The sequence below is a fragment of the Ixodes scapularis genome, unplaced genomic scaffold (genome assembly GCF_016920785.2).
Source record: "Ixodes scapularis isolate PalLabHiFi unplaced genomic scaffold, ASM1692078v2 PGA_scaffold6__148_contigs__length_123643588, whole genome shotgun sequence".
In the NCBI taxonomy this organism is placed as follows: Eukaryota; Metazoa; Arthropoda; class Arachnida; order Ixodida; family Ixodidae; genus Ixodes; species Ixodes scapularis.
The window spans coordinates 49,877,627-49,893,422 of record NW_024609881.1 but is presented as its reverse complement, the minus strand read 5'-3'; the positions used below and the strand labels follow the sequence as shown (position 1 = coordinate 49,893,422).

The 15,796-nt window shown below is 46.2% G+C and overlaps 1 protein-coding gene across 1 annotated transcript in view; it reads right to left on the bottom strand.

Moving 5' to 3' along the window:
* Positions 1 to 2,294: 2,294 nt before the first annotated feature.
* LOC120838085 (venom metalloproteinase antarease-like TtrivMP_A) overlaps positions 2,295 to 15,796 on the bottom strand; it is a 42,652-nt gene continuing 29,150 nt past the window's right edge. The window contains exons 11-12 of the mRNA XM_040207838.1: positions 7,253 to 7,411; positions 2,295 to 2,346 (exon numbers count right to left, since the gene is read on the bottom strand). Coding sequence (XP_040063772.1) covers positions 2,295 to 2,346; positions 7,253 to 7,411 — 211 coding nt within the window. The remainder of the gene's footprint in view (positions 2,347 to 7,252; positions 7,412 to 15,796) is intronic.

Genomic DNA, 15,796 nt, shown 5'->3' with positions numbered 1-15,796 from the left:
AAGCCGCTAATGTACAAAAGGTTTATAGATGATATATTTATTGTCTGGCCGCACACTGAGGAGGAGCTGGTGGACTTCATAGGTCGATACAACGCTGCTCCTCCGAGCATCCGTTTTACACATTCGTACTCTCAAACCGAAATAAACTTCCTAGACGTCAACGTTAAAATAGACGAAAGTAAACTCGCCACGAGCCTGTACCGTAAGCCAACAGATCGACAGCAATACCTGCATTATCAAAGCGACCACCCACACCATTTCAAGAACAGCATTCCCTATAGCCACGCTCATCGTTTCAAACGAATTTGTTCAAAAGAGACAGATTTTGATGCGAGCAGTCAAAATTTAAAGTCAGTGCTTGAGAAACAAAAGTATCCACCCCGTATAATCGACGATGCAATCAGAAAAGTCAAGCAACTGAACCGCGCCGACCTTATCAGCCCGCGCCCCACGCAAAGCGACACACAACGCACAAATCTATGTCTAACTTATGTCTAACTCCTAATGTAAATAATATCTTAAGACGACATTATAACATTCTCGAACAAAGCGAGCGCCTTAAACGCGCGTTTCCATCCGCCCCTGGGGTAGTCCACAGACGATCCCGTAACCTCAGAGACACGCTAGTAAACTCTCGGATAAATTCTTTGCCAGCACCTAACGAATGTAGGCCTTGCATGCTCCCAGGATGTCTGATCTGTAGACAGATGCAGCACACAAGCACGGCCAGCAGCACGCACTCGCAGTTCTCGATCAAAATTAAAGGAAACTGAACATGTGCCTCGTCGAATGTCGTATACTTATTCAAGTGTACGGTATGCAAAATGCAATACATAGGGCAGACTAGAACGGCATTTAGACTGCGCTTTAATAATCACAGATTTCACGCCATAAATCTTCCGACACTGCCTCTATCCAAACATCTCGCTCTCCCAAAGCACTCGTTTGATAAATTGTCAGTGACGCTCCTAAAATCTGGATTTAAATCCAATCGCGAACGTGAACCGCGTGAATCCTACCTAATTTACCGATTCAACACTATTAAACAAGGAATAAATGAGAGCCCCGGTACTCTGGCATCGATTAAAATGCTAACAGACGAATAGCAAGAACGATGAAAAAACTCTTTTTTTTTTTTTTTTTTTTTTCTTCAGGTTTTAAACTTCATTGTTAACAGTGGTACTTTGTTTGTGGCCGGAACTGGACCATCAGCGTTTTACTTTTATTTCCAGGTTTTGAAGTTCATTGTATTTCTTTTTTTATTTCTAGGTTTAACATTGTTCCCTTCCAGATCTGACTCATGCATGCCCCAGAAAACAACACAAGTGACCGTGCCGTGTTTTTTTTTTGAGGCAGCACTTTAGTTTGCGCATGTAACTTTCATCTATTGTACGCTATCGTCCAGGTCACCCCTGCCCGCCCGGACACAAAGTGACCCTGCGCCCCCTTCTCAAGAAGCTACAACCGTCCCCCCGCCGTCCTTGAAACTTGGCCCCGACCGTCAAGCTTCTTCACCCGGATAAAAACTGCCCTAGGCTTCTCTCTCACGAAAGCTCCAACCGTCACCCCGCCGAAATTTGGACTCGACCGTAGCATTGTATAAATACCACCCGCGTTCATCTGTAAAAGTTAAGGGAAGGAAGTGGCCGAGTGGGCTAACGCGTCTCAGCTCGGAGCGTGGATCGAAAGCTTGCGCTGGGAACCTCCTGGGCTCGATCCCCGCCGCCCCCGCCCGTTTCGATCTGATTATCTGGATGAGTTTCGTACCGGCACGCGTTCGTGTGATCACTACTGCGTGATGCACGTTAAAAATCCCAGGTTAGCGGTTGTACCGCACTGGCTAAATTTCTCATCTACAGCTAAGAGACCGATTACCCGTTGAGGCGCATCTCCTTCAAGGCTGTATAAACATAAAGGGCAAGCCAATTTTTTCTGTAAAAGTTCTTCCTGACGAAGGCCGGACTCCGGCCGAAACGTCGAAGATTAAATCGTCCGTTGTTGCTGTTTTCCCTAAGGGTCTTTTCTTCTTCTGTACCCACGCCTTCGGCCCCCCCCCCCCCCCCCCCCCACCATGCCCGTTGTATATATATATATATATATATATATATATATATATATATATATATATATATATATTAATACAATTAAACGCCCTGAATACACCCGCACAAGAAATATAAAATGAGGCATCGAAGCGTTCTAATATGAAACGTAATAACTATGTTACACGAAATAAATAATCTGGACAATCAAAGTCATGTTTTTATTGGCCATCTGGTGGACTTTGCTGTTTCTTAGAAGATTTTCTGGCCCCCTGTCTGGTCAAAGCACCGCTTCGTCTTTGTCCTGAAAAAGAAAACCCAGTTCGTCTAAGCGCAAGAGTAACATCGCTCCAAAATGAGAGGACATTATGCAAAACGTGCCCTCGAGGCCTACTTGTACGAAACGAGGGCTTTCCAGCGAACATCGGAAAAAAAGACTAGTTAAATTTGGGCAGTTTTATCATTTGGCCCCACGTTCCAGCGGATAAAGTCAAGCTTGACTGTGTTTGCCGTATGGTGGCGCCCGTCGAGTCTCCTGCGGGAGAGATGGCCGCTTCCCGCAATACGTGGAAGTCGAAATTTGAGACCGCACCGTTACTCTGCTCCTCGAGTGCAGCATACAAAGTTACTCTACCGTGTTCCTTTCCAAAAATAATACAACAACAGAACAACTACTTTTTGTTTGTCACCGTTTAGTCGGAGGATTGTATGAATATAAAAGCAATCAGGTAATCTATTTACTCAATAAAACACATAACAGTTGGTTTCGAGGGTTCTTATTGAGAACTACAGGGTGTCACAAAAGAAAATTTACACGGTCTTTTTTACGGCAAAAATAAACTAGGCATCGCCGAACGCTCATTCTCCGCCCAAAGGTAGAGCTAGAGGTCACAACCAGATGCCAAAGTTTCAGCCCGATCCGATAACTTAATCAAAAGTTATAAGTGACTTTCTGAAAATTTCAATGGGAAAATGGAGCCCATTTTTGGCCGTTTTCGGTTTCTGGTGCCATAGAGCCCCATGTGTTTGAAAACTCCGTCGGCCGCCATTTTCCCATTGAAATTTTCAGAAAATCCCTTATAACTTTTGATTAATTTATCGGATCGGGCTGAAACTTTGGCATCTGGTTGTGACCTCTAGCTCTACCTTTGGGCGGAGAATGAGCGTTCGGCGATGCCTAGTTTATTTTTGCGGTAAAATAGACCGTGTAAATTTTCTTTTGTGACACCCTGTATTTACTCGACTGGTGATTTTAGTCTGGATGAAGTAATAACAGGGAGCTTCAGCGCGATGTCACTGGACAGTTCGAGAAAACGCACGGAGTCTCGACTATTGAGCATCTCATTATAGATGCGCAGCCATTGCAATATGCCTTTCCCAGAGCCGTTTCTTGAGAGAGTTTGGCAATACATTGGTTTGAATAGGCGAGCATCTCGGGGCCAACCACAGGCCGCGAAACAGCCCCTAGCGGTGGTCGTGTGCTCTTAATATCTGACACGACTAATGTGAGCCGTTTTAGCGTCGCTAGAGTGAAAAGGTTTAGCTCTCAGTGACTGAAAACTTTCTGCATGTGAGGTTTTAGCCACGCCAATATTCAAGTGTAGAATACACGAACGTGCGCTCCAAACCACGGCCGACTTGCTAGAAACAGCGTCTCAGCTGAGACGGGAAAAGAAAGCACTGCCAAAGCCAACGCACGAGCCGAGCGGGACTCCGCGTCTCAAGACGCTCGCGCGCCCCACCCTTTGCACTGTTTTCTTTCAGCCAGTCTCAGCTTAGACGCTGTTCTAGCAAGCCAGCCCTGAGCGAACAAACATCAGCAGTGCAGACAAAGGCATGGGCACGAGCGCGTGGTTTTGGAAAGTGAATCCTATGCACAAGTTCTCGTACAAACAAAAGCGTTTTGCTGAGTTAGGCTGACGCGCCTGTACCTGTGTCTTCACTGCCGACAATTGTGAGATGGAGTAGAGAAGCCGAGATTGAACGCTTCTATTTCACGCTTTGAATGTCGTTTGCAATATTGTGACGTCGCGGTCTCCTGATTGGTTGACGCTGTGTCACAAATTTAGTTTACGCTCTAAGCGTGGGGGGAATATTCGGCGCTGGCAGCGGCCTTTGCTCCGCCTATTGGCCAAACTCTCCCAATACACGGCTCTGGCCTTTCTCAAAAGTGAGCGCCACCTAGTAGTCCCTGAGCCAGTTATCCGAGGTCGCTATTGTTATGGCACGTGCTTTGATCACGTGATGGACACGAGGGCTGCGTCAGCCTTGGGCGTGAACTCGGCTCAGCTCACATGAAAAACGAGTAGACGTCATTTCGAGTCCAAACAAGGGCTCCAAGAAGTAGAAACTTTATGAAATTTCTTTAATTTTTTATTCAACTTGGATTTGGGTGTTTGTTACAATATTTTTTCCTCTGTTCCCTTAAAACTAATAATTTAATTGCTTGTACTAAATTTTCAAAGCCTCGTTTTTGTTGAGTTTTGAATGAATGTAAAAAATCTCCAGTTTATGCAAAGAAGGCTATATCGAAAGCTAGAAAAAGCAATGTGGGCAGCGGCGCCCCGAACTTTCGAAGTAGTCAAACGTTAAAATCTCCTCATTTGTTCAACATACCAGAAGATTGGGAAAGTACTTTTTCTTGTTCCTGATAAATTATTTTTCTAAATTATTTTTCATAGATTCTTCGACCACGCCTCCAGGCGCCCGTCTCGTAGGCGGCGCTCGCCGGCGTTTGCCAGCGAGGCTTGAACGGTAGGAGACGCCGTCGCTAAGTCTTCAACGCTCCCCTGAAAACACGTTTTATTCGCTTTGATGTTCACCATATCCTGACTTTCATGCATCCGCATACTATTTGCGTTACGTAATGGTACTGGTTTATAAAGAATTCAGACCGGACAGGTCTTCACAGATATGAAATGATAACGGAGACGTCGCTCTTCTATTGAACTTCAATGTATTTCGATAGAATATGTAGTTCTACCAAGAGCAGTGTAATCACAGAAAAAGCATTTAATTATTTGCGGCGAACACATCACACATCTGAGATTCTGTTAGTGTGCAGTATTTTAGCCTCTGAAATACACTGGAGGCCAGCAGAAGACGTCTCGAATTCTGAACTCACTATTATTTTGGAGGACGTGTGTTTGATAAGAGGTGGGTGTTACATGGTTGCCGTTTTCGCCATCTGAGTATCAGACTCGTCAGACATTAGATGACGTAATGACCTTCATGGTAGTCGGTTTATTAAAAAGATAGTTTATTATTTTTTTCATTAATGGTTTCATGGCTCATGTTGCCATATTAGTAAGGACGCCAAATACTATCAGAGGCGTCACCAATCAACAGAATTTGCGAAAATATAATAGTTTCCTTGACATACAACGATCAGTCGTTTCTTTTTACTCCCGATTTCAATATTGTGCACCAAAAGATTCTCATAAGCCCTGCCCACAATGACGCTTACAAGAATGACGCAGTCGTTTCCATGACGACGTCACTATCACCACAACGCCTCCTCGGGAATGCGTCAACGAACTTAAGTACATCTCAATTGCACCTCAATACAATTTAAGTCCAATGGGGAAGCGACTCCTTCGTAATCATATCACATCGGTGAAGAGCACTCCGGTCTGAATTGCATTTATATCTGGACATATGACAGACGGGGCCGCAAAGCATGTAAGTAGACATTTCGAAACTCGGAAAGCAGGCGATGCAGGCCTGCGTTCGTCGGCATGCAGTTATCTGGGCAGGAGTAAAGTATAATGAAGACGCCGGCATCATTACGTAACGCAAAGAGGATACGGGTGCATGAAAGTGAGGATAACCTCCGCATCAAGTGAATAAAACGTGGTTTCAGAAGAGCGTTGAAGACCTTCCGGCGGCGTTTCACACCGTTGACGCCTCGCAGGCAAACGCCGACGTGCGTCGCCTACGAGGCGGGCGCCTGGAGGCGTGGTCAGAAAACGTAATCTTTAAAAAAATAATTTCTCAGCAACCACAGAAAGCACTTTTCTAATTTTTTTAGATGTTCAACAGATGAGCTGGGTTTAACTTGTGGCTATTTAGACAGTTACGGGAACCGCTTCCCAGATCGTTTTTTTTCTGGCTCTCAATATGGCCTTTTCTCCATAACCGTCTAATTTTTAAATTTAATTAAAACTCAACAAAACGAGGCTTTAGAAATTCAATGCGAGCATTTTTTTATTAGTGTTAAAAAAACAAGGGAATAATATTGTAGCTAACACCGAAATCCAAGTCGAGTTAAAAGAATAAAGAAATATAATCGGTTACTTTTTAAAGCTCCCATTTGCACGCAAAAGGGCGTCTTTCAATGTTTGCAATTTAGTAAAAATATGTCATTTTTTTCAGTAATTAGGCGTCCACCTAAATTTGTGTAGTATGCAACCGTTTTATTAGAATGTTTTTCTTAATTACGTAAGTTTTATGCAAATTCCAGAAATTTAGAGAATGATATAAGAAAAACAAAAATTTATTCTTGCACGACAAAAAACATTTCCTTGGAGTTCAGAGGCTTCATTATCCAAATTATTTTTTTAGTACATATTCCAGACATGAAAAATTGCCGCGACTCCTCTGGCATGGAAAGACCCCGTGTGTGTTTTGCGGGTGCACTCTGAGCAGTTGGGCTTTCTTTAAAATTAAATTACCGTTTGTGTCGCGGAAAATAAACATTCGGATATTGTGCGGATGATATTCCTAAAAGTAAGGACACTATAATTTATACTGTTTTCTGAAAGACGAGATTTTACTGGACAATCCTTTAAGTTGTTAGTGAGAATAAAACCAATTTACTGCGGATATTTAAAAAAATTATACCGTGTTTTCCGCTTCATAAGCCACTATAACTTTATTAAGTTTATTATTATTATTATTATTATTATTATTATTATTTCCATTCCTTTAAAAAAAACCACATCTATTTTGTTTTTCGATAACTGGATTTTAACTGCGGAAATTTTCCACGGTATACATTATATTTCTGGTGCGAATCGTTGGCAAGTATATTCAAACTTCCTTTCGATTACACATGCACCGGCATCTTAACACACACGTGCAAAAGTTTTGAGTGCTGTTTCGCCCGCGCTGGCTGTACAAATCTATAAACCGGCGCGAATTATACGTAAGCTAAACTTATAGACCGAAAAAAAAAAAAACGGTACATAGGGTGAGGGAAGTGGTCTTACATCAGACAACCTTTCGCCTGGTCTTGAAGACAATACGAGAAATAGTTCGGTGGTTTGCCACGACCCAACACGTATCCGTGGTCCTTCCCTTTGCAACGGAGCGTTTCCTTCCCCGGGGTAGAATACCAAGGACAATATCCTTCATGAGTCATTCCAAGCCTGAAACGTTTGTTCCAAAGGTTTGTTGTTAGATGTACATATATATATATATATATATATATATATATCGCAGGATCAAGGCGCGTTTACTCTGTGCGATTGGTCTCACCGGTGACGTCATACGCACAAAGAGGGTGGGCGCCATGACCATGCACTTTTGGCGCTGGTTGATTGGCCCCACCAGATACTATAGGGAGCGCAAGTTCGTCTGCGTCTTGAACGAGGGTTGCGGTGACGTCAGAACGACGCCGAGTTCTGATTGGTTCTTGATTGGGAAGATAGTTGGTCTACCTCAGTGTTAGATTCCTCGAAGGCTACCCAGTAGCCTTTTTTTTTTTCGATCAGCCAATAAAAGCTCGGCGTTCTGACATCATCTCAACCCTCGTGTCCAGAAACAGACGAAATTGCGCTCGGCACAGCGTCGGCGGCGGTTGGATTTAGAGTGACACGGAATATAAATGGAACCCGAAAGAACTTTCCTCAGAACCGGATTTTGCTAAATGTCTCAAGATTACGTTCAAGCATAAAGCTATTAGAAAAGGAAAGACGCGCAAGCACTACTAATCATTGAACCGGGGGTGGGGGAGGATGGTCATTCTTGTAGCTGTCTTCACTTTTGTCGTTCATTGACAAGTAGGAATCATTTGATCGTTATCACTTTGCACTCTGATCAAATGGTCATGTAGTTTTTTTAAGAAATTAAAGTTAGGAGCTTTATGGTACGATAATTAAGTCAGAAAAACCTCACGATAAACGCAGGCTTTCACTCGTAGGCAGCCATGTCTTAAAGTTTGTTTTGGTCACCGTGAATGGAAAATGTCTTGTTTCAGCCAGGCTGGCAAAACATGTTTTGCTAGGCTGGTAGTTACGCGAAGGCTTGACTATCAGACAATTTTCACCCTCCGGTAGCAAGGCGGTGGCTCCCAGAGGCCCTGTACTTGCGCAGATCTATACTTTCTGTTACCCTAAATCAGAGCGCTGCTGACGTCACCACGCAGATGGTATATTCACGCAACGGCGAGAGAGCAACACCGCGGCGTTTGCTGTCTTTCTGAGTGTACACCATCCATGTGGCAACTGCCTACGAGTGCATGCCTCAATGGACCTGATGATGATGATGATGATGATGATGATGATCTTGCAGCTGTTCCCTTTGTATCGGGCGGTTCCGAACCACGTTCGTACCTAACCCCCCCCCCCCCCCCCAAAAAAAAAAATATATATATATATATTAAACGAAAAAAAAACAACACTTATTTCTTTCACTTTCTCCTTGTCCTTCGCGTTCAATTTGCTTTTGTCCTTCGCCACCAGTCCTCCAGTCTGCTTTTCGTTCTTCCGATTACTTTCCAGCTCCGTCCAATCGGCTTCGTGGACGCTGCGGCACGCGTTTCAACCTCACTTCGAGGGATAGCAGCACCATCTCTATCTAGAAACGCGTTCAGCGCTGACCCCGTCGCAGATGATTGGAAGCCGAGTGCTTCCGCCAGCAATTGGGCTTGTGGAAGGGGCTGGCCAGGTGTCTGTACGTTTTCAGGAGCGTAATACCACTGCACCGGATGGCTTGGTTGCAGGCTTGTGCATGAGAGGATGATGTGTTCGATGGTTTCGTCCGCTTCTCCACAAGCCCGGCATGTTGTTGTTTCCACCATCCGATTATATTTCTGTTGGTACACTAGTGTTCTCAGCCCTCCTGCACGTGCTCCAAAATGCAAGCGGCTGCCCAGGCTGTAACTTATAACTTAGCCTCAGCTGATATTGTTCTTTTGCTGAGGTTGTACACCCGTAGCGTTGACTTGCTCTTGGCCGCCTTTGCCCACTGAAGGGCCTCCTCCTCACGCACTCTCTTCCGCACCTCCGTTTCCCACTTTGTGTCTGTATTGGCACTCACGGGCACTGTGAAGAAACTAATTTTTTTTTCCAGTTGATATAGCCGCTTCCTCCATCTTGTCTGTATACTTGTAAGGTGGATGTATACGAAGAGTTTTGCCCACCGATTTCGATCCATGAATCGCAGCCGCCCGTTGTAGCCGATCTTGCTCGTCGCTTGTCTGGCTTCGAAGAATGACCACCCGAGGTCTCCTTGGACAGCCTCGTTGGCCACCATACCATGGCATCCTACGGCCTGCCTCCCGACGTCTCGCTGATGGCGCTCCAAGACCTCCCGCACATCCCCGGGTACGCAGATAACAGCGTTGGCAAAAGTCAGTCCCGGTACTATGGCCGCTTTCCAAAGTTCTCGTGTAACAACAAACCGGTTGCAGCTCCATAAGTTTCGTTTGCGAAGAAGGTTGGTGCCTCGTATAGCTGCCTGTCGGAGATGTAGATGGTGCTCGGCCAAGTAGTCTTGCTTATTGGTGAGTGTAATACCGAGGTACTTTTAAGTGTCTTGCTCGGGTTTTTCGCCATTCAGCACGCAGTTACCAATATTAGGCTCTTGAAGTCCAACCAGCTGCATCACTGCCGACGTTTTGTTGTTAAAGCGAAGGCCTCGCGCATCCGCCTCCTCATCGCACATGTATAACAGTTTCTGTAAGTCTTCTGCAGTCGCCGCCATCAGTATAGAGCCATCTGGGGAGTTGTCTGCGAACTACAAATGAAGAGCAGCCCAACATGCCTCCGCTCGTCATAACACATTATCGTCGTGTCGTTGTATCGGTTTTCAGTCCTTTTTCTACCCATACTTCCGATACAAAAACATAAAGTGTCAAAATAGACTCCATACGCGCGAAGATACATGCTGACAATGTTGTTGTCGCCACTTTCGCAGGGCACCGCGTCCCGGCGTCCTGCAAAAATGGCGACAGTGGGAGTGTACGGATGCGCCGTAGCTTACTGGAAAAGGTCCATTAGGGTTCTCTGCTTTTGATACATACCGATAAACCGCGAAAATTAAACACTCAAGTCGGCTTTATCAATATTACACATATATATATATATATATATATATATATATATATATATATATATATATATATATATATATATATATATATATATTTAATATTGATAAAGCCGACTTGAGTGTTTAATTTTCGTGTATATATATATATATATACATATATATATATACAATATATATATATATATATATATATATATATATATATATATATATATATATATATATTGTTGAGAGGTTGATAAAAGAGATTTAATAGAAGATAGGAGGAAAATGCGACCAGTATGAATGGCGGTACAGCATTCAAGAAGCGCCCGTGCCGAGCGCGCGCTTGGTCAAACCCCTGCCTGTCTGTCCGTGCCACTTCTTCTTCCTTACAATATCCCCCCGGTGTTGTAAGTGCCGGTCATCCGGCGCGTTTAGATTATGAGTCTTGGCGGTAATAGGGCTTCATGCGGCTGATGTGTACTACGTCGGAGGACTTGGAGCGAAGGTCGCGGTGCGGCGTAACGGGCTCGACTTCATAATTGGTTGGGGAAAGCTGTCGGATGACACGAAAAGGGCCAACAAACTGTTTGAGAAACTTCTCGCACTTGCCCGGTGCTCGCCGGGGAGACCACAAGAGGACTTCGTCACCTATGTTATAGGCAGTGGGGAGGTGGCGGTCGTCATAGCGCAGTTTCTGTTGTTGCTGGGATTTAAGGGTGCGGATGCGGGCAAGCTGACGGGCGTCTTCTGCTCTGGAGACAATCTCCCCTGCGTAGGGTTGCATGAAGTTGTCAGGTCGGTAGGGTAATATCGTGTCAAGGGGTGTTAGGGGTTCGGATGCATAGAGCAAGTAGTAGGGAGAGTGTCCCGTGGTAGATTGTCGTGCAGTATTGTATGCATAGGTTACGTAGGGGAGGATGATGTCCCAATTGTCGTGATGATCGGCTACGTACATTGAAACCATGTCAGCGATAGTATGGTTGAAGCGCTCTGTTAATCGATTTGTTTGTGGGTGGTAGGCTGTTGTAACGCTGTGAACAGTCGAAGAAAGGCGGAGGACATCTTCAAGTACGTTGGATAGAAAGGGAGTGCCTCGATCGGTGATTATGTATTGTGGAGCTCCATGGCGCAGCAGTATCGAGTGGATGAAAAAGTTTGCGACTTCGTGGGCGGTAGCGGCGGGAACGGAGGCCGTCTCGACGTAGCGTGTTAAATGGTCACTCGCAACAAGTATCCACTTGTTGTTGCGAGTGGATTGGGGAAAGGGACCAAGGAAGTCAATTCCGATGCGTTCAAATGGGCGGTGTGGTTGGGGAAGGGGTTGTAGGCAACCTGGAGGCTTTGTGGTAGGACGTTTCTTGGTCTGGCAGTGGTGGCACGCTCGAACGTACTTGCTGATGCTGCGGGTCATGCCTGTCCAAAAGAAACTGCCTCGGATGCGAAAGTAAGTTTTAGAAAATCCAAGGTGGCCAGCTGTAGGGTCGTCATGGTTTGCTTGGATAAGATCCTTTTGTAGTCGGCGGGGAATCACTAAAAGCCATGGCCGTCCTTGTTGTGTGTCGTAGTTTCGCCTATAAAGAATGCCATCTCTGAGTTGAAAAAGACGGGCACGGCGCTGAATTTGCACAGAAGGATGCGGCAAAGCACCTTCAAGGCATTGAATAATGGGGTGCAATAAAGAATCGAACCGTTGCTCTTCTGCAATGTTGACGGAGCTCAGGACAGCAGTTGTGTCTTCGTGGGCGGAGGAGTTCGAACATTGCGACCCATGGGGAAGGGGGCATCTGGAAAGGCTGTCAGCATCAAGGTGTCGTTTTCCAGATTTGTAATGAATCGTGTAGTTATAGTCTTGGAGTTTCAGGGACCAAGGTCTGAGTCTTCCTGAAGGGTCTTTTAGGGTGGCTAACCAGCATAGGGCGTGATGATCGGTTACAATAGTGAAGTGTGTGCCGTATAGGTAGGGACGGAACTTCGAGATCGCCCACACAACGGCCAAGCACTCGCGTTCAGTTATGGTATAGTTCCGTTCACTTTTCGTTACTGTGCGGCTGGCGTAGGCGATTACTCTCTGGACACCGGAAATGTTCTGGGCCAGTACGGCGCCGAGGCCATGGCCACTGGCGTCTGTACGTATCTCAGTGTCAGAGCCAGGAACGAAGTGACCGAGCACTGGGACACTGGTTAGGGCGGTTTTCAGGGCTTGAAAAGCATTGCTTTGGGGGCGATTCCATTGGAAAGCGGTGTTGTTACGGAGTAGCGTGTTGAGAGGTTCAGCGAGGTGGGAGAATCCGGGTATAAATTTTCTGAAGTATGTGCAAAGGTCGAGAAAGGACCGAAGGTCTTTTAAATTTTTCGGAGATGGAAATTCGGAAACAGCTTGTAATTTAGATGGATCAGGGCGAATGCCATCTGCACTAATGATATGACCGAGGACCTGAATTTGGCGAGCTGCAAAGATACATTTTTTTGTGTTTAGTGGCAAATTGGCGGTGAGAAAGCAATTCAGCACTTCTAGCCTGTGCAAGTGCTCGTTGAATGAGGCGGAGAAAACAATTACGTCGTCGAGGTAACAAAGGCAGGTTCTCCACGTGAGACCCCGTAGCACATTGTCCATCATGAGTTCGAATGTGGCAGGCGCATTGGACAGGCCAAACGGCATTACGTTAAACTGGTATAGGCCGGAGGGTGTAACGAAAGCAGTTTTTGGCTTGTCAGCGTCGGCCATGTGTATTTGCCAATAACCGCTTCTAATGGTCCATGGAGGAAAAGAATGATGATCCCTGAAGAGTGTCGAGGGTGTCGTCGATTCTAGGTAAGGGATAGACGTCTTTAGTGATGATCTTGTTAAGTCGACGGTAATCTACACAAAATCGCCATGATCCGTCTTTTTTCTTGGTGAGAACAACAGGGGCCGACCATGGGCTGGATGAAGGCTCGATTATGTTTCTTTGGAGCATATCTCTGACGTGATCGTCGATGGCCTTACGTTCGGTGGGTGAAATTTTATAAGGGCGGCTTCGAATGGGAGATGCTGTGCCGGTGTCAATGTGATGACAGACTACCGAAGTTTGAGCTAGAGAGCGGCTATTAAAATCGAAGAGTTGTTCATACGAAACAAGAAGCTTTGTTAGGGCTTCCTTCTGGTGAGGAGGCAAGCTAGAGTCTACCATTTTAGCAACTTGTGTGGCGGTGCTTTGGGCAGCTGACTGTAGCCTCGTAGATGTAAGTTCGGAGAGCGTTGCAAGCGTGGTATAAGAATGAGATGTTAGAGTGGCCAAACGTGCACCACGGGGAACAATTTGCGACTCAGTAGATGTGTTGGTGACGAAAAGAGAAACTTGTCCTTGAGTTGTCGTGGCGATGCAGTAGGGAAGAATAACTGGCTTCTTTGCGACAAAGTTGGGGATGGGTTCAATGAAACGAGAGGTGCTTTCGAATGGACGGTCCGGCAGGAGTGTGATAGCAATAGCGGAAAGGGGGGGCAAGAGGTAATCGTCGTCGGTGTGAAGCGAAATGGGTGAATTTTCGTACACGTCGTAACTAGTCTGCCGAGTGCTCAAATGAAGTTCGCGGCTGGCGCAGTCAATGAATGCCTCGGTGGCCGACAAGAAATCCCATCTCAAAATGACGTCGACGACACAATTAGCAAGTGCAGTACACAAAATGATATAGGAAGTGCCTCCGATAGAAATAGGGATGGTGCAGTAGCCAAGAGGTTGCACAAGTTCACTGTTTCCCATCCGTAGAAAATGTCCAGCGGGTGGAGGGGTGAGCACTTTGTGTAAACGGCGGCGAAGCTGATTAGAAATGCAGGATTTTGCAGCACCTGTGTCAACTAATGCTAAAAGTTTTTCTTCTCCAATGTAGACGGTAATAGTTGTAGGGCCAAGGTAAGGAGGATTTAGGACCGGAGTCGGTAGTGCAGCCTGAGCTCCATTGTTAAGACAGGCTGCGCTGCTTAGTTTGACGACGGAAGTACGGTAGTAGCGTCAGTGAACGGCGAGACGGAGCGGTTTCGTCGAGGATAGGGGGAGGGTGATCGACCACGTCGGAATTCAGCAGCTGGAAAGGGACGTGTGTTGCGATGGTCGTCAAAATTGCGGCGGTCACTGGAACTGCCGTGGTTGTCGAAATTTCGGCGCGTGTCGTGGTCGTCAGAATGTCGAGTTTGATTCTGTGGGGTGCGACTGTAGGCTTCAGCATTCATGCGGCGTCGGCAGTAGCGGATGATATGACCTGGGGCGTGACAGTAGAAGCATATCGGACGTTGATCTTGAGTGCGCCATTCCTCTGTCCGCCGGGGTGATAGGTATCGTGTGGATGGAATTGAGACGTTGTGAGAAGTTTGCAGAGCGCAAATATGTGGTGCTGAGTGCTGTAAAGAGCAGATGGGTGGTGAGGAAGTCGATGGTGCCATGCATGTGGGAGACGACGAAGAAATAGGACGAAGGGCAGCACGAAGTTCGTCTTTGATTACCTGTTCAATCTTAGGCGCCTCGGGTTGCGAGATTGAAGAATTGGCTGAGAGGCGCAGGGATCCCAAGAAGTCGCGTAGTTCGTCTCGAATTATTCGCCTGATGAGATTGGGGAGGTCAGTGTCGGCAGTTGTAGTTGAAACTTGAGGGAGCCGTTCAAATCCGGTGTTGGAGATCCGACCATTTTGAAGGTCTTCATAATGCTTGCATTCTGCAATGAGCTGCTGCACGGTCTGAGGTGACCTGGGTGCGACGATGGAAAACAGCCCTTGGGATAATCCTTTGAAAAGGTGCTTGATTTTTTCATCCTCCGGCATAGCTGCGTTGACACGTCCGCAGAGGCGAAGGACGTCCTCGATGTAGGACGTCGATGTTTCGGAGGGGGCTTGGTATCTTCTGGAGAGTTTGTCCCGCGCTTGTTGTCTTCTGCTTTCAGGTGTACCGAAGACGTCTGCGAAGGCGGTTTTGAACGCATCCCATGAATTAATTTCTTCCTCGTGATTGTCGTACCATTGGAGTGCAGTCCCTTTGAGGAAAAATACGACGTTGGCGAGTTTGATGGTGTCGTCCCAACGGTTGTGTTGGCTCACCCGGTCGTAATTTTGGAGCCAGTTCAGGACGTCAGCGTCGGCTGAACCGGCGAAATCCTGGGGGTCACGTTGGCGAGTTTTGACCGTTGAAGTGTTGGTGGGGCGCTGGTCTCTTACATTCCCGTTATCGTCGTTCATGGTTGTGACAGTCGACCTTCCGCTACGCAGCTCCAGGTCGGAATTACCAGATGATCAGGTTGGGGATCGCTAGCGCACCTCCACCAAGTGTTGAGACGTTGATAAAAGAGATTTAATAGAAGATAGGAGGAAAATGCGACCAGTATGAATGGCGGTACAGCATTCAAGAAGCGCCCGTGCCGAGCGCGCGCTTGGTCAAACCCCTGCCTGTCTGTCCGTGCCACTTCTTCTTCCTTACAATATATATATATATATATATATATATATATATATATATATATATATATATATA